Source organism: Ornithorhynchus anatinus, chromosome X1 (genome assembly GCF_004115215.2).
Source record: "Ornithorhynchus anatinus isolate Pmale09 chromosome X1, mOrnAna1.pri.v4, whole genome shotgun sequence".
In the NCBI taxonomy this organism is placed as follows: Eukaryota; Metazoa; Chordata; class Mammalia; order Monotremata; family Ornithorhynchidae; genus Ornithorhynchus; species Ornithorhynchus anatinus.
In genome coordinates, this window is record NC_041749.1 from 114850414 (window position 1) to 114869343 (window position 18930).

General features: G+C 51.3%; 1 protein-coding gene across 4 annotated transcripts in view; it reads left to right on the plus strand.

Annotated features, from left to right (window-relative positions):
* The window catches only part of NCAN (neurocan), a 95224-nt gene extending 76532 nt beyond the window's left edge, over positions 1 to 18692 (plus strand). For all 4 annotated transcript variants that reach the window (XM_029051710.2, XM_029051708.1, XM_029051712.2 and 1 more), the window contains 7 exons: positions 11020 to 11133; positions 12738 to 12896; positions 13435 to 13517; positions 13929 to 14073; positions 16855 to 17037; positions 17617 to 17776; positions 18318 to 18692. In XM_029051710.2, the coding sequence (XP_028907543.1) occupies positions 11020 to 11133; positions 12738 to 12896; positions 13435 to 13517; positions 13929 to 14073; positions 16855 to 17037; positions 17617 to 17768 (836 nt within the window). In that variant the 3' untranslated portion in view covers positions 17769 to 17776; positions 18318 to 18692. The remainder of the gene's footprint in view (positions 1 to 11019; positions 11134 to 12737; positions 12897 to 13434; positions 13518 to 13928; positions 14074 to 16854; positions 17038 to 17616; positions 17777 to 18317) is intronic.
* The last annotated feature ends 238 nt before the right edge of the window (positions 18693 to 18930 follow it).

Here is an 18930-nt window from a genome sequence, read left to right on the forward strand (position 1 = left end):
AGGGGGGCAGAGGTGCAGAGATGCCCCTCTCCCCCACCCCAGAACCCCATAAGCTTTCCGTCCTCCCACCTCACCCCCAGTCGTTCCAGACAGTCCGGGGGGATCTGCCAGGGACGGGTTGGGGCTCTGGAGCCACTCTGCCAGCCGTATAAACTCCACCCGGCGACTCAATCAACCAATCTGCTGAATTTATTGAGCCCTTACTGTGTGCAGAGCACGGTACCCTTGGAAGAGCACAATATAACAAATTGGTAGAGCTGGGTTCTAATCCCGGCTCTGCCATATGTCTGCTGTGTAACCTTGGGCAAGTCACTTCACTTCTCTGGGCCTCAGTAACAGCGTGGCTCAGTGGAAAGAGCCCGGGCTTGGGAGTCAGAGGTCATGGGTTCGAATCCCGGCTCTGCCACTTGTCAGCTGTGTGACTGTGGGCAAGTCACTTCACTTCTCTGTGCCTCAGTTACCTCATCTGGAAAATGGGGATTAAGACTGTGAGCCTCACGTGGGACAACCTGATTACCCTGTATCTACCCCAGCGCTTAGAACAGTGCTCTGCACATAGTAAGCGCTTAAATACCAACATTATTATTATTCATCTGTAAAATGGGGATTAAGAATGTGAGCCCCATGTAGGACAGGGACTGTGTCCAACCTGACTAACTTGTCACTGTCCCAGGGCTTAGAACAGTGCTTGGCACATAGTAAGTGCTTAAGTGTCATAATTATTATTATTTTTATTAGACAATGTTTCCTGGCCACAAGGAGGACAATACGACAGATACCATCCCTGCTCTCGAGGAGCTGAGAACCTAGTGGGGGAGAGAGACATGAAAATCAATGATGGGTAGGGGAAATAACAGAGGATAAAGATATAGACCTAAAATGGGTGGGGGTGGGGTGAGTATCAAAGGGTTTAGAGGGTCTGGACCCAAGTGCAAAGATGTTCCTACAGTCTTTGTGAGGCCAGAGGTACCAGCTGCTGCCTCTCGCCCTGTGGACCTCTGTTCTCCCCCTGACCCCCCACGAAGATGGCCTCCCCATCCCCCCAGGACATAGAACTCCTTCTGCAGCCCATCCGAAGGAGGCACAGCATGGGGAGGACCCCGAGTTTAAAATCAAGAGAAGGTTGCAGGGAGCTCACTCCACCCAGTGACTGGTCTTGGCTACAGGCCTCTGCCAAATCCAAGAAGCAAAGACCTCCCAAATCCCAGCCCTTATGGTCTCCTCTTCCTCGGCGTGAAAGTGACAGCCTCCACCTGCTTACTGCCTTTTGCCAGGAGGAGAGGAGAGGGGCGTGATTGTGCAGCAATTCATTAGTATGTTACTTCTCCAGAAAAACAGAGGGGATGCTGGGAACAGATGTCCTGTTAAATCACCCCTGGGAGAGACAACCAGCTAAAGAGGGGGTAATGAGCGTGCATGCTAAAGAGGATGATGCCCCTTCCCCACAAGGGCACCCAGGGCTGTTGGGTAGAGGAGTCAAGTGGATGAGTATGGCAAGGTGGCCTGTGTAGTACTTGCCGCAAGGGCACACCCTTAGAGGGGCAAGGTTGTCCCACCCAACCCTTTGCCTCGACAGGTATGGTTAAAAAAAACTGTTGGCTGGAGTAGGTACAAGAAGGGGGTCTGAAACACGGGCACTAAAGTGGGCAAGCATGGCCTGCCCTTGGGGCTACCCAGCTGAGGAAGAGTATAGTCTAATGGAAAGAGCCTAGGCCTGGAAATCAGAGCACCTGGGTTCTAATCCCGGCTCTGCCAGTTGCTTGCTGCGTAACCTGGGGCAAGTCAGTTAACTTCTCTGCACCCCAGTTTCCTTATCTGTAAGATGGGGACTCAATGCCTGTCTGTCTCCTACTTAGACTGTGAGCCCTACATGGGTCAAGGACTGTGTCTGATCTGATTGACTTCTAACTACCCAAGCACTTAAAGCAGTATTTGACACAGAGTAAGTGCTTAACAAATACAATAATAAGAAGAAGAAGCAGAAGCAGACTGAAGATGGTTATCAGTCTTGGTGCCTTTTTAAAGCTAGCCTGGGGTCCAGGGGCTTAGTAAGACCCAGAGATCTCTGGAGAAAAGGACTTTAAGAAGGTATTTAGGCACTATCTGGGTGATTACCCTGGCTGATTTCCTGGAACATCAGCTTCGTTTATGCTAATTCTGCTGTATTGTACTCTCCCAAACACTTAGTACAGTGCTCTGCACAGAGTAAGCGCTCAATAAATACCATTGATTTTATCAATCATCAATCAATCATATTTAGTGAGTGCTTACTGTGTGCAGAGCACTGTACTAAGCTCTTGGGAAATTACAATGTAACAGTCAGTAGACACATTTCCTGCCCACAATGAGCTTACAGTCTGGAGTGTGAGACAGACATTAATATAAATTATGGATATGTACCTAAGGGCTGAGGGGCTGAGGGAGGGGTGAGTAAAGGGTGCATCTTTCCATTCGGATCTCAGCCTATAACCGATCTGTTTCCCCATCTCACCCCATCCTGTGGGCTGAAGAGATATGGTTTTCCTACTCCCTCCCTCCTTCCCTCCCACTCCTTCCTCATAAGAGGCCTGGAGTCCCCGATTGATTTTAGGAAGAATTGCAGTCAAGCCTTTCCTTTTTAAAACAACCCCATTAAAAGCTGGGGTTGTATTAGACTTGAGATCAATGTATAGATATCATACTGTGATTTGCATACTGTGATTGTCTACCTACTCTTTTTGTATTGAACACTTCCAAGTGCTTAATACAGTGAGTGCCCCATGGGGCCTAATGGAAAGAACACGGGCCCGGGACTCTGAGGACCTGGGTTCTAATCCCGGCTCTGCCACTTGGCTGTGTGACCTTGGGCAAGTCACTTCACTTCTCTGGGCCTCAGTTACCTCATCTGTAAAATAGGGATTGAGACTGTGAGCCCCATGTAGGACATGGACTATGTCTAACCTGATATCTTGTATCTCCCCCAGCTCTTATTACAGTGCCTGGCACATAATGTTTAACAAATACCATTTTTAAAAAGTGCTCATTAAATACTACTGACTGATTTGCTGCCAACATCCTTCTCTGGATGGGTGCCTCCCACCCTTAGTGTTCTTACTCTTATAATTATCCTAAACATTTAGTATTTATTATTATCAACATTATTATGGTATTTAGTATCTGAGTGCTGTACTCCCTCCTATGTCTATCAGTAAAAAAAAAATGGTGGTATTTGTTAAGCACTTACTATGTGCAAAGCACCGTTCTAAGCGCTGGGGGATACAAGGTGATCAGGTTGTCCCACGTGGGGCTCACAGTTTTAACCCCCATTTTACAGATGAGGTAACTGAGGCACAGAGAAGCTAAGTGACTTGCCCAAAGTCACACAGCTGGCAAGCGGCAGAGCTGGGATTCGAACCCATGATCTCTGACTCCCAAGCCCGGGCTCTTTCCACTGTGCCATGCTGCTTCTCTGTCAGTAGTATTTAGTAAGTGCCTTCAGTGCTCAGGGCATTTAGCACAGTGGGAAGTGAAAGGTGGGTGGTGAGGTAGGGTGGGGGGCATTCATTCATTCAATAGTATTTATTGAGTGCTTACTGAGTGCAGAGCACTGTACTAAGCTCTTGGGATAGTACAATACAACAATAAACAGTGACATTCCCTGCCCTCAAAGAGCTTACGGTCTAGAGTGGGGGAGACAGACATCAATATAAATAAATAAAATGACATAAGTGCTTTGGGGCTGAAAGGGGGAAGAGCAAAGTGAGCAAATCGGGGTGACGCAAAAGGGAGTGGGAGATGAGGACAAGTGGGGCTTAGTCTGGGAAGGCCTCTTGGAGATGTCCCTTCAGTAAGGCTTTGAAGTGGGGGAGAGTGGTTGTCTGTCGGATTAGAGGAAAGAGGGCGTTCCAGGCCAGAGGCAGGATGTAGGCTAGGGGTCGGTGGTGTGACAGGCAAGATCGAGACACAGTGAGGATAGCACTGGAGGAGTGAAGTGTGCGGGCTGGGTTGTAAAAGGAGAGAACTGAGGTGAGGTAGGAGGGGGCGAGGTGATGGAGTGTTTTAAAGTCAATGGAGAGGAGTTTTTGTTTGATACGGAGGTGGTGGGCAACCAGTGGAATTTTTTGAAGGATGGGGTGACATGACCAGATAGTTTCTGTAGAAAAATGATCCAGGCAGCAAAGTGAAGTATGGACTGGAGTGGGGAGAAACAGGAGGCTGGGAGGTTAGCAAGGAGCAGAGAAGCAGGTTCTCAGTGGGGCACATGCCCAGAGGTGAAAATAAAAATAGACTCACACTAGAATGAGGGGTAGGGTTGAGGCATTTAAAGATGTGCGTTGTTCCTATAAGTAAAAGTGTTGCATGGCAAGCAAGTGGATAGATGGACCGAACAAGACATTTCAAACCGCATAATGGTATTGGCGAGACTCTGGCTCCCCCTGAACACCCGCAGTCCGGGCCCCGGGTAATAGCCTTGTTGGCACACATGACTCTGTCAGTTGGGGGAGGCCTAGCCCCCATACCGCTGTAGAGTCTCTGTCCTGATCCAGATGACTCAGCTCAGACCTTCAACACCACCACCCCCAACACAAAAAAGAAATAAATAAATTCAAACCAGAATGGGTGAATGGGCACCAACTGTTTTCCCAGTGTGCCATTCTGGACAATCCCTGCTTCTTTCCATCCCTTATTCCATATCTTCGGGTGGGCAGATGGACCCCAAGAAAGGTGGGGGGCCGGGGGGATTCCACAGTGGAACTGCTGGTCTCCACCTTGCCCCTATGGATTTAGGTGAACACTTAGCTGGTACAATCCTGTGTTTCATGAGGGAAGAGTGCCCAGGATTTAGGATGTCCTAATGAGGCACTGAGATGGGCTCCCTGCTCTCCAAGAGCAAATGGGCTGACCTCCCTGGCATTTCTGCAGCAGGAAGTGTCTCACTCCCCAATTCTGTCGCTCTTTGAATTTCCCTGTCCTTTGGTCTCCGGCCTGAGGGCACCGGGATGGAAGTGGCCAGAGGGAAGGTGGGTGACTCTGGCCCTGAGCCTAGAGCCAACTGGTTCAATCCTTCCTCCTCCCTTACTCCAATCAATCAATCAATCAATTATTGAACACTTACTGTGTGCAGAGCACTGTACTAAGCACTTGGGAGAGTACAATATAAAAGACTTGGTAGACTCGTTCCCTGCCCAAAGCGAGCTTATAGTCTAGAGGGGAGACAGATAATATTATAAATAAATAAATTACAGATATATAAATAAATTATGGATGTAATACTCCCCACCACTCAATTCCCAGTGGGGGCTGGGAGTCAAGAGGGCCCTTTCATTCATTCATTCAATAGTATTTATTGAGCGCTTACTATGTGCAGAGCACTGTACTAAGCTCTTGGAATGTACAATTCAGCAACAGATAGAGACAATCCCTGCCCAATGACGGGCTCGCAGTCTAAATGGGGGAGATAGTCTGGCTCAGCCATTGTGCCTGCTGTGTGACCTTGGGCAAATGGTTTTCTCCTTCTGGGCCTCAATGTTCTTGTTTGTAAAATGGGGGCAGAAAAGAGCTGCCTCTTACAGAGATGTGAGATATGGTGATGATAAAATGAGATTACTGATGTAAACGGGTCACGCACATTCAAGGCAGTAAAATATTAACGGTAAATCTCGCTAGGTCCAGGTGGAGGAATGACCAAAGCTTTAGACTCAAGGCACAGTATGTTAAATGCAAGGGGGTGGCTAATCCAAGGGCTGGAGGTTTTGAAAATATGTGTAAGGATTGATTTGTGGCACTCAATTGAAAGCATTTTAAATGCTTCAAACTCAGGGTGGGAGCTAAATCCAGGGGGCAGGATAGGGAGAAGGGAGAGGAGAGAGATGAATGGCTCTGAGTCTGCCACACCACCTCCAGGTTTTGTTGGGTGGTGGGTTTTTTTTTTTTCCCTCAGCTTCTCCCTCCCCTGTTCCCTCCCCTAACCCTTACTTTGAGGGAGATGAATTTTTCCTTTGTGTACCAGAGGGGGCCCAGAGGAAGAATTGGCTGCCACCCCTAGTCAGTTAAAAGAGGGGATAATCCCATCTCCCCTCCCTTCCTCCCTCCCGTTCGGTTTGCCGGGGCCTGCTGAGTGACCTAACGATAAGGCCCCAGCCCAGGCTCCGGCTCCACTCTATGCTCTCAACGCTCTCTATGCCGGCCTCTCGGGGTTGTGCTCATGGATTCCAAACTGTTTTGGAAGCTGCCAGTGAGAGGATTGCTCAGACCCTGTAGCTGCTCCCCAGTTAATGCCGCCTTAATCCCCCATGCTGGCTGTTGTTGCTGCGCCCTGTCTCTCCGGATCTTGCAAATCTCTTCTGCCTGGCAATAGGCTGGACCCAATATGGAGTGGGGAGGAAGCTTAAACCAGGCCCAATTTAGGGTTTGGGAGCCAAAGGGCATAGGGCTTTGTCCCTCAGCCATTCTCCTCCCCCTTCCCTCCTCCCACTGTGTCCCCAGCCATGGCAGCTCACCTCCCCGGGCCCGGATAAAACCCATCCATCCAATCCCCTGCCAGCCATCATTTGGTGCCTAGGCAGGAGGCTTTGTTTTTAAATGCTTTCAGACAATGTCTTTCACATGTTTTAAAACCCCCTGCCCTACTTGGATCTAGGGTGGCCACTGGCAGCCCTTGCGAATACCAGACAAGGAGACCCAAGTGACATCACATCACAGGAGCTATGCCAAACACACACCAGAATGACGAACATGTATATCATTTTGCAGAAATATGTCGATACTAGGCATCTGAAAACATGACTGCTGGTCATCCTCTGGGGATAGAGCACAGGTCTGGAAGTCAGAAGGTCATGTGTTCTAATCCCGGATCTGCCACTTGTCTGCTGTGTGACCTTGGGCAAGTCACTTCACTTCTCTGAGCCTCAGTTACCTCATCTGTTAAGTGGAGATTGAGACTGTGAACCCCAGGTGGGAGAGGGACTGTGTCCAACCCGATTGACTTAGTATCCAAACAAACTCCAACTCCAGCGTTTAGTACAGTGCCTGGCACATAGTAAGCACTTAACAAATACCACAATTATTATTATTATCTTGCCTATAGCTCCTGGCATGGCTTTGCTCCAACTCCTGAGAGCAATCCCAGCTGTAAGCTCCATGTGGGCAGGGAATGTTTCTACCAATATGTTATATTGTGCTCTCCCAAGCACTTAGAACAGTGCTCTGCCCACAGTAAATGCTTAATAAGTATGATTGATTGATCCCTCTGAACACAGTAAGCCTCTAAAAATATCACTGATTGACTGATTTATGTTTCCCACACTGGAGGGGAGTAATAGAGGTTTCTTTACACTGGATCTTGAATAACCCTCACGGTGCAGCAGAACAGCCCCCTCCACAGCTGGCTCCCACCCCCTCTCCTTCCCATCTGACCCCTGGAACCATTCTGGCTTCTGGCCTGGAAAGAGGGTAACCGGTGAGTGGAGGGAAGCCCATGGGAAGTGCTTTGGGCACTGCCCAGGTACCGTGGTTAATGGGGAGAGAGTTGGGGACCATGCCATTCCAGGAACATTGATTCTGCGGGAACCCGAAAGTAAGAAACCCTGGTCCAGCTCCCTAGCAGTGAAATGGCTACAGCCCTCACAGAGCCAAGGGAGATCCTGGCTCAGTGGCCCTCAGTGCTGGGCTCTTTGGAGAGTAGTTGGGGTTTCCTCTAGAGAGCATGGGCTTGGGAGAAGCAGCGTGGCTCAGTGGAAAGAGCCCGGGCTTGGAAGTCAGAGGTCAGGGGTTCAAATCCCGGCTCCACTTGTCAGCTGTGTGACTGTGGGCAAGTCACTTAACTTCTCTGAGCCTCAGTTCCCTCATCTGTAAAACGGGGATTAAAAACTGTGAGCCCCACGTGGGACAATCTGATCACCCTGTATCTACTCCAGCGCTTAGAACAGTGCTCTGCACATAGTAAGCACTTAACAAATACCAACATTATTATTATTATTCTCCTTCACCCCTTCTGAATTCTCATTTTCACCCAGAAGTGGGGAAGAGTCTAATTACCACAGCCAAGAGTCTAATTACCACAGCCACAGCATGACTTTCCGGCGTTATTGAGCCGGAAGCAAAAGCATCCTGCCTGCTTGCTGCCTCCTCTGCAAATAATATTCATTAATGTTCCCAATCTGCCTGACCGGCAAAACGGACCCCAGAGCCTGCCTTCCTCCACCCCCTACCTCCCCCCTGCCTAGGAACTTCCAAATATAATGAGATGGGACAAACTTGTACCATTTACGCCTCTTTGACTGATTCTGGGCAGCATCTCTGAGTGTTAGTGGGAAAGGAGGGGAATGGGTAGAGGAGCTGTCCCCTGGGCTATGTAGGGCAAGAGAGGGAGGGAGGTGTACCAGAGGAGGAAGGGCAGGATTCAAGGAACGGTTCAAAGTATGTTGGATGAATGGGTGGGTGGTGGATGGGTGGGCATCCTCTCCTTGCCCTATCCTCCAACCCATCAAGAAAGGCTTCCTGGAGGAGGTAGCCTTTGATGGAGGGGAGGTGAACAAGGTGGACAGATTTAAAGTGGGGAGGTGGTCCTGGCCATACAAGTTGTTGTCGTGACTCTTGTCGCTGCTCAAAACCGGGTTTTGGGAGATCGACTTTTACCCACAAGCCCAGACAGACTCATTAGAGTATTCAGCAGCAGGAGCAGCGCTGATGATTGAGTTCCTACTGTGTCCAGAGCACAGTATTAGGTGCTTGAGGAGCATTCATTCAATAGTATTTGAGCGCTTACTATGTGCAGAGCACTGTACTAAGCGCTTGGAATGGACAAATCGGCAACAGATACAGTCCCTGCCCATTGATGGGCTTACAGTCTAATCGGGGGACACAGACAGACAAAAACAATAGCAATAAATAGAATCAAGGGGATGAATATGTCATTAAAACAATAGCAATAAATAGAATCAAAGCGATGTACATCTCATTAACAAAATAAATAGGGTAATAAAAATATATACAATTGAGCAGACGAGCACAGTGCTGAGGGGAAGGGAGAGGGGGAGGAGCAGAGGGAAAGGGGGGAAAAGAGGGCTTAGCTGAGGGGAGGTGAAGGGGGGGAAAAGGGGGAGCAGAGGGAAAAGGGGAAGCTTAGTCTGGGAAGGCCTCTTGGAGGAGGTGAGCTCTCAGTAGGGCTTTGAAGAGGGGAAGAGAATTAGTTTGGCGGAGGTGAGGAGGGAGGGCGTTCCAGGACAGCGGGAGGACATGGCCCAGGGGTCGACGGCGGGATAGGCGAGAACGGGGGACGGTGAGGAGGTGGCGGCAGAGGAGCGGAGCGTGTGGGATGGGGAGTAGAAAGAGAGAAGGGAGAAGAGGTAGGAGGGGGCAAGGTGATGGGGAGCCTTGAAGCCTAGAGTGAGAAGTTTTTGTTTCGTGCGGAGGTTGATAGGCAACCACTGGAGGTTTTTAAGAAGGGGAGTGACACGCCCAGAGCGTTTCTGCAGGAAGATGAGCCGGGCAGCGGAATGAAGAATAGACTGGCGCGGGGAGAGACAGGAGGAAGGGAGATCAGAGAGAAGCCTGACACAATAATCCAGCCGGGATATTATGAGAGATATTATGAGGAGCATGCAAAAGGAGACTCAGGCCCTGACCTCAAGGAGCTTACAATCTAAAGAGGGAAACGATCAGACCCGAATGACGAATTTACAATAGCTAAGAGCAAGAATATAGATCCAAGTGATAAAAAAAACCCCCAGTAAACAACCATTACATAAACAGAGCGCTCAGGTGGCTGTTGGGGTAAAATAACCAGGAAGGTGGGGGACCAATCGAGGGAGGCCTCTTGGAGGAGGTGGCATTTTAGGAAGGCGGGAAAGCTGGGGAGGAACATGGCTTGGTGGAACTCAGGGGAGATGATATTCCCCGCAGGGGGAAAGGTGTGACCAGTGGATTGGAGACAGGAGAGAGGTGAGCGAGGGACGTTTAGGTTAGCTGAGGCACCCAACACTAAATTGGTCATCACCAGCTAGTTGCTACAAGTAGAAGTAGTTAGGGTATTCATTCAACGCTTTACTGTGTGCAGAGCTCTCCACTAAGCGTTGGGAAATGAGACATAGGTGCGAAATAGACATGGTCCCTGGCCCTGTGGTTTGGTCCCTCTCATGCCGGCTGGCTCCATCCCCATCCCTGCATACCTAACTACAGGCTGAGGTAAACCTGGAGCCTTCTGGCGGTGCAAAACAGGGAGCAAGACACTAGAATCCTCCCTGTGCTGCATCAGTCTCGGAGCCCTCTTCCCCTCCACCCACCCCATCTCCCCCTGGGGGAAGAGAGAGCTAGAACAGAAGGAAACTCATTTTCTCCCCACCTACCCTCCCTCCCTGTTTGTTAGCCATAGATAAATCAGCCCCAATTAGTGCCGAAATCGAACCCATTGGACGCAGCTGAGCAACTTCAGCTGCAGCAGCTGCCGCACCCCCGTTCTTGTCAGAGGGAATCCAATATGGCATCTCTCTGTTGGCACATGCCACGCTGCTGCCAGTCTCTTCGGGTGAGATGGGGAGTGGAGAGGGGTGGTGCCTGGCCCAGACCTCTGGCTCCCTGTCTGGGGAGGACAGGAGGACAGGCTGCCGCTGTCCAGGAAAGTTACCACAGAGCCAGAAACCTGGAAAGAGGAGGGGTCTCCCTGCTTAGCGGCTTTGATTTCACTCTCTGCTACCCACTGGGCGAGACATCAAAAGGACACCCAATTTGGGTGACTCCATCCAGACCCACAAACAAAGCCTCGGCCAAGTTGACGGTGGCTTCCAGGAGTGGCGCTAATTAATGCTAATTGCTAATTAATCGGTGTTCACACAGTGAGTCATTTTTCACATCTGTCTTTCTGCTGCCTCTGGAGGCATCCTGCCAGGATGTGGATGGGCGTGGGATCAGAAGGTCAAGCTCCTTGCTCTCTGTCCAGCCCCCTTATTGTGCTGCTCCAGGAGTCTCCGCTTGGCCTCTGGAGGCTCAGTGGGTGGGAGGTCAAGGGGAAGAGCTGACCCTTCGGATCTCCTGGCTCTGCAGATATCGACGACTGCCTGTCCGGCCCTTGTCAGAACGGCGGCACCTGCATCGATGAGATCAATTCCTTCGTCTGCCTCTGTCTGCCCAGCTACGGAGGGAGCGTCTGCGAGAAAGGTGAGAGGCCTCCAGCCTGGAGCTCCGCCCCACAGCAGAAGGAGGCCTCGCCAGGACCTAGGGGAATATGCATTAATTCATTTATTCAATCGTATTTATTGAGTGCTTACTGTGTGCAGAACACTGTACTGAGCACTTGGAAGAGTACAGTATAACGATATAAAGTATAACGACATAGAGTATAACATTCCCTGCCCACAACACGTTTCCCTCCTCCAGTGCCTCAGGTTTCCAGGTCCCCACTAATGTGCTGAAGGAAGAAGCCAGGGGATGAAGCCCCAGGAAGGAGGGAGGGTGGGTGTGAAATTCTTCCTGTTAGACCAGGCTCCACACCATGGGGAGCATCAGAACAAGGCCACCCCTGCCCTCAAGGAACTTTCAATCACAGGAAAAAGAAACCAGCCAGAACTGGCACTGGATCTTGGGCCAGGCCTAAGAGTTTCTTCAAAAGAGAAGTAATGTGGTCTAGTGGAAAGAGCACAGGACAGAGAGTCAGGAGACCTGGGTTCTGATTCCAGCTCTGCCAATTGCCTGCTGTGTGACCTTGGTCAAGTCACTTCATGCCACTTGTCTGCTGTATGGCTTTGGACAAAGTCACTTGACTTCTCTGTGCCTCGGTTACCTCATCTATAAAATGGGGATTGAGGCTGCGAGCCCTATGCGGGACAGGGACCGTGTCCAACCCGATCTGCATGTATCCACCCCAGTGCTTAGTACAGTGCCCAGCACATAGTAAGCACTTAACAAGTACTCATCACTATTATTCTCTGGCCTTCAGTTTCCTCAACTACAAAATGGGATAGAATACTTGCTCTCCCTCTCCTCTAGACTGTGAGCCTCATTTGGGACTGTGTCTGAACTGATGATCTTGCACCTACCCCAGTACAGTGCTTGGCATATAGTCAGCACCTCACAATTACCAATCAATCGATTAATCAGCCAAAGACATTTATTAAGCGCTTACTGTGTTCAGAGCCCTGTACTAAGTGCTTGGGAAAGTACAATATAACAGAGTTGGTAGAAGTGATCCCTGCTCACAAGGAGCTAACAGTATACTATTTTTTTATTATTATTATAATATCTGAGCAGGCTTTGGGACCCAGGTCATCTGGCTCCCAATCCAAGGCACTTCCTGGATGTTCCACACTGAGTGGGCCTTGAAACAGTACTGATTTTGGGGCAGGGGGTGTTATGGTATTTAAGTGCTTAATACTGGGGTATTGTACATTCTGAATTGTACATTCCAAGCGGTCAGTACAGTGCTCTGCACATAGTAAGCGCTCAATAAATTCTATTGAATGAATGAATGGTAGATACAAGCCAATTAATTTGGACACTGTCCGTGTCCCACACGGAGCTCACAGTCTTAATCCCCATTTTCCATCTGAGGAAACCGAGGCCCAGAGAACAGAAGTGACGTGCCCAAGGTCACACAGCAGACAAGTGGCAGAGCTGAGATTAGAACTCGGGTCCTTCTGACTCCCAGGCCTGTGCTCTATCCCCTAGACTACGCTGCTCCCCCTTTTACTGTTTATGACTCTCTCCTCTCTGTCTCCCACGAACCCCCTCCCCCCCACCCAATTGGCCCCCCACCCTCCTCTCAGACACAGAAGGCTGCGACCACAATTGGCACAAGTTTCAGGGCCACTGCTACCGCTACTTTGCTCACCGCCGTGCCTGGGAGGATGCCGAGCGGGACTGCCGCCGCCGGGCTGGCCACCTCACCAGCATCCACTCCCCAGAGGAGCACGGCTTCATCAACAGTAGGGACTCCAGCCTGGTGTGCGGGGTGGGAATGGGAGCGGTGGGGGGGCGGGAATGGGGGCAGTCAAGGGCATGGGGGCCCCAGGCCACAGGCAATTGAAGGCAGCGGGTGCTGCCAGCCGAAAGAGTGAGTCTTGTGGGGACCCTGTGAGTGTGTGTGGGGAGTGGGGCGAGTTGGCGGTCCTATCTTCAGGGTCATGAGGGAGAGGAGCAGAAAGGCCCTGTGGAGTGGGACAGCTTGGGGACTGTTTGGGGAGTAGGGAGCTAGAGGAATACTTGTCACAGTCCTCTGGGATGTCCCAAAGCCAGAACCATCTAAGAGTCTCCCAGTTCAAGGCCCTCAGAGCCCAGGTCTTTTCTGATGCGAATTGCCGGCGGGAAGACTGCAGCCACCCCTGGGGTGGATCACAAAAGCTACACCGCCTAGTGGTATGAGATTCTCAGGGAGGGCCTACCCCAGGCCTGTTTCCCTCCTGCTACATCCCAGGCCCTGCAGTTCTTCCCCCCCAACTCCCACCCCCAATTCCCTGTCCCCAGGCTTCGGGCACGAGAACACGTGGATCGGATTGAATGACCGGATCGTGGAACGGGATTTCCAGTGGACCGACAACACCGGCCTGGTGAGCAAGGAGGACCGTGGGGAGGGAGTGGGCACTCCTGGGTAACGAGCCTTTTGGTTATTGTTGGTATTTGTTAAGTGCTTATTATGTGCCGAGCACTGTTCTAAGTGCTGGGGTAGACATAGGGGAATCAGGTTGTCCCACGTGGGGCTCACAGTCTTAATCCCCATTTTACAGATGAGGGAACTGAGGCACAGAGAAGTTAAGTGACTTGCCCACAGTCACACAGCCGACAAGTGGCAGAGCTGTGTGCTTGGACTGTGGCAAGAGCCTTAGGTCAGGAGAAAGACGGAATAGAAGGGTGTGACCTCTAGAACCTGGGGATGGGTGGGTCACCCTCCCACCCCCAGCCCTTAGCTACGGAAGAAATGACTGAGGTCTATTTTCTCTCTCCCCACCCCATTCCCTCAGCAATACGAGAACTGGAGGGAAAACCAGCCAGATAACTTCTTTGCGGGAGGGGAAGACTGCGTGGTGACCGTGGCCCATGAGAGCGGCCGCTGGAACGATGTGCCCTGCAACTACAATCTCCCCTACATCTGCAAAAAAGGAACAGGTAAGCTCCTTCTGACTCCTGCAACTCGTCCCCAGGAAAGGTGTTTACAGAAGCTCTCTCACTGTGAAGTGGGAAAGTGTGCGGCGGGGGGGGGGGGGGGGGGGGGGGGGGGGGGATGGGGGACAGACTGTAAATTGTCTGATGCTGCCCTCTGATTGGCTGGGTGACACCCTGGGGGTGGGTCGAAGCTTGGTTTTGGCCTCTTTGGAAGGGAAGACGAGAGCACAATATAACTTGTGTTAAGATTGGACTTCTTCGCCTTTGCCAGTCCCCTCCTTGTCTCCAGAACCCCCTCCCTCCCAAGAGATCTGAGGATCAACTAGACCATAACCACACATCACCTCTGTCACTCCCCGGGCCCATCTCTGTGCATCTGTGAGGTCAAGTGAGTTTTTCCATTAGTCAAAATAACTCTTCTAAGTGCTAGGGTGAATACAAGCAAATCAGTCCCTGTCCCACATGGGGCTCACGGTCTCAATCCCCATTTTCCAGATGAGGTAACTGAGGCCCAGAGAAATGAAGCAACTTGCCCAAGGTCACCCAGCAGATAAGTGGGGGAGCCGGGATTAGAACCCAAGACCTTCTGACTCCCAGGCCCGTGCTCTACCCACTAGGTCATGCTGAAATCTCTCTGATGAGTGATCCCAGAAGTGGCACCTGTGTTCAGAAGGAGCTGGCAGGGAAAAACAAGAGCTCTAGAGCAAGTGGTGGAGGGCGGTGGTCAGGGGACTCCCCGGGGAAACCCTCTAGGTCTGGGTGGATTCGTGCAAAATCGTCAGAATAACGTTACGCGGCTTGTGCCCTGCCTAACAAAGGCAGGGTCACAGGCACCTCAGAGTCACCCGACCTGGATCCCACCGATGTGCCCCTAACCCTGCCACCCAGGAGGGTCTGAACCCCATATTGAATGCCGTAGACGGGAGCTTCCCCGAGGGAAGGCGTGCCCTGGTTTCCTGAGAATACACAACTGATCAATCAATCGATGGTATTTATTAAGCGCTTGTGTGCAGAGTACTGGATTAAGCTCTTGGGAAAGTACAATGCGATAGATTGTACACTCCATTCCATCCTTTCCCTGCTCCCTCCCCCGCCCCCCAGGCCACAACAGCTTTATCTCTGTGTTTTTTACGGCTCTATTTTTTCCTTCCTTTCGCTTTAATTTCCTTAATATGACACTATTAAAACTATTAAGTCTCCTATTTCTTATCTTGAAAGTTATATTAACCTCCAGCTGTTCAAATGGAGCTGGAGAAATACACTTTCAATTCCCGGCAGAGCCGACAGGCAGTGAAATGTCATGATATATGTTCCCCAATAAGGCAATTAATTAAATATGCAGATAGTTCAGCACACCTTAGTGAGGATCTGTCAAAACACAGCCCCCCCCCTTTCACACCCGACCCCATCTATAATTTAGAGAGGATATAACTATAGCTCTCCATATAGTTATATAATGCCACATGGTCCCTATGTAAATGGTACAAGAGGGGCATTCATTTTTAATGCCAAACCAAATTGCATTTAGTGATCATAAAGTAGCCAACCTCCAGGCCCAGGGAGGGAATAGGGGAGGGTGGGAGAGATGACACCCAGCTCTCCCTCCTCCACGTGTCTCCCCTCTGAAAATCCGGGCCTGGGGATGGTTTCAATCCTGACTAATGGAAAAAACTCACTTGACCTCATAGATGACCACAGAGATGGGCCCGGGGAGTGACAGAGGTGATGCGTGGTTATGGTCTAGTTGATCTTCAGATCTCTTGGGAGGGAGGGGGTTCTGGAGACAAGGAGGGGACTGGCAAAGGCAAAGAAGTCCAATCTTACCACAAGCTCAGCACCTCCCTGACTTCATGCCACTGCTCCACTTGGTCACCCTGGGAGGGGGAGGTAGGGACTTTAGGCGGGGAAGGAGAGCATATGTTTGGCAGTGGAGATGTGAGCAGTTCTACCAGCCCTGGCTCTCCATCCACTCCAGCCTGGCCAAGGTGGTGCCAGGGATGGAAGAAGAGCGGCTGTCGGAGCTACATCCTGGTGCTGAAATGCCCAAACATGGCTTTGCTCAGCACGGTGCCCTGGCCCGGCCCCCGGGGCAACCCAGCTTCGGAGACTTCCCTCTTATCGATTATTTTTTCCCCCAGGGCATGGGAGTGCCTGAGTTTGTTTCTTTGACTTGGTATTTAAATTCCGCACCCTTTGTAAATATCAAGACTGGGAGTCAGGGATTTGACAGCCTTGACTTCCAGCTGGTGAATTCCATGTAAATGTCAATGGAGACTTTTTCCCCAACGGAAGCCTAGAAACCCTGCAAGGTAGAGGGAGATTCCCATGCCCTTTCCAGGGGGCCGTGAGGTGTGCGTATGTGGGGGAGGCGGGGGGGGGGGGCGTGTTGGTTGGGGTGGGAGGGGAAGCACAGGAGAGGCACAATGGGGAAGACTCAAAGAAATTTAGCTAAAAGAGATACAGGACCAGAGTACCTCTGACCCTTGACACCAGATTATTTATTGGGGGAGTTGTAGAGGGTTGGATTTCAGGGACTGATAATATTCTATGGAATATCAGAGGAGAGGGACCAGGGGCAGGGTGGGAGATACTGTTCCTTGCCTTTCCCCCTCCCGTTCCCCTTCTGCCCTATTGGCAAAATGCCCGCTACCTCCAGACCCCTGGGATAAGCGGCCAACCCTGCAGAGGCCCCACGGAGGCCCCGTTGGGTACATGCCCCCTGATCTTATGGACTGTGCTGATGTTGGTCTCCTCCTTGGTTCCCTTGTCTGACTGTGTCTGCAGTGCTGTGTGGGCTGCCCCCAGCTGTGGAGAACGCCTTTCCCCTGGGCTCGAGGAAGGACAAGTACAGCATCCACTCGACTGTGCGCTACCAATGCGAGGAGGGCTTCCTGCAGCACCACCTGCCCACCATCAAGTGTCACAGTAACGGGAAGTGGGATCGGCCCAAGATCGTCTGTACAAAACGTAGGTGGCTGCTTCCCTCCCTCTCGCTTTCTCCCATCCTGGGACCCCTGGACCAGCCTTGCAAGGAGCCCCTTGCCTGAGCGAGTAACCAAGTACCTTGATTTTCTTGCATTAAACTGCCCACAGGCCTCCTGGAGTGGGGGAAAGATGAGGAAAGCCGGGTGGGCTGGCAGATCTAACATCTTTTTTTTTTTCCGTGATATTTGTTAAGTGCTTACTGTGTGTCAAGCACTGTTCTGAGTGCTGGGGTAGATACAAGTGCATCAGGTTGGACACATTCCCCGTTCCACACGGGGCTCACACTCTGAGTAGGAGGGAGATGGTTTTCGAATCCCCATTTTACAGTTGAGGAAATGGAGGCACAGAGAAGTGAAGTGACTTGTGCAAGATCTCACAGCAAGCAGTTGGCAGAGGCAGGATTAAAACCCAGGTCCTCTGACTCCTAGGCTCCCAGGCTCTTTCCACTAGGCCACGCTGCTTCTCTCGTCCAGACTCCCAGGTTAAGGAGGCAGAGAATTCTCCTCCACCAGGCATCCCTGGATAAATCTTCCCTTTCTCCTGTCCCCCTCCGCCCGGCAGCTAGGAGATCCCACAGGACCCGGCGCCATCACCGCCATCACCACCCGCATCACCAGCACCACCACCACAAATCCCGCAAGGAGCGGAGAAAACACAAGAAGCACCCCAAGCTGGACTGGGAGGAGGAGGAGGAGGAGAGTAACTTCTGCTGAAGGCCAAGGCAAGAGAAAGCACAAGCCCCACCCAGCCCAACCCACTCCCATTCCCCACAAAACCTTTGGCAGAAGAGGTAGGGGAGGGGCCCCACCCCTGATCCCAAGCCCCCAACCCAACTCCCTTTTGAAAAAGCCTCGACTTCCACTTCTTACACCCAAAAGATACCTCCCGCTAAAGTATCGATGTACCTGTGTAATCATCCACATACACAGAGTGCCCATGGGAAGGTATGTGTGTACCCACATACAAGAGTGTCTCATATCTGTGTGTATATGTCCCTTATTGCTCCGAATGTAAGACGGATACTTTTATGACCGCTCCCCCAGAGCTCTTAAACTGATCTTCATCTTATGTGGTGAAGTCGCCTTGGCTGGTCTTTGAATGAGATGCACGGGAAGGGGGAGTAGACTCGTAGATGGGGCTGACTTAGATTCGGAGGGATACGGTAGACAACCAGACTTGGATGATCATGAAGTCAGGGATGGAAGATAGTATTGTCCATTTTCCTTGCTCAGTCTGATCTCCTGTTCATCTCTTCCCATCAGGACTCCCAGCCTTTGGACTCTGGGCATGTCTAAGCCCCATCAACTTCCCCCAGCCTGCCTGTTGCAAAAGAGTCTGTTTTTCTATCCCTCCCTTCTCCCCTCGCCCCCATAGCAGGCATTGGTGGTCCCACGCCCCCGAAAGTCTTTTTCCCTCCTCCCTGCTTCCTCCCTCCCTCCATCCCTCCTTCCCTCTCTCTCCAGCTGCGGTTGGGGGACGGGGGAGAGGAGAGGCTGACGGGTCCCTTATGTTTCCGGTCTTTTGCTGGTTGAATAGAATCGCATAAAACTTGAAGTAGTAACTCCCACCTGTGATCGTATAGTAGAAAGGTTTGCAGTATTAAAAGGAAAATACAAAACAGATTTTAAACATAAAAACGTGTCACCAAGAGACTCCCCCCTCCCCCTCCTTCCACGAGCTCGGACTGGATACGGTCCAACGACGACGTTTTAAAGCCCTAAATCCCCATCGCTCAGAGCCGGCCCCGAGGGGTGGGGGAGGGAAAGCCAATTCCGAGGTCCGCGAATCTCCAGGGCAGCCGGGCCTGTCCTTCGCCGGGCCAGGGCGCCTCCTGCAGCCCGCCACGACCAGCGCTCGCTCGCAGATCGCTCTGAG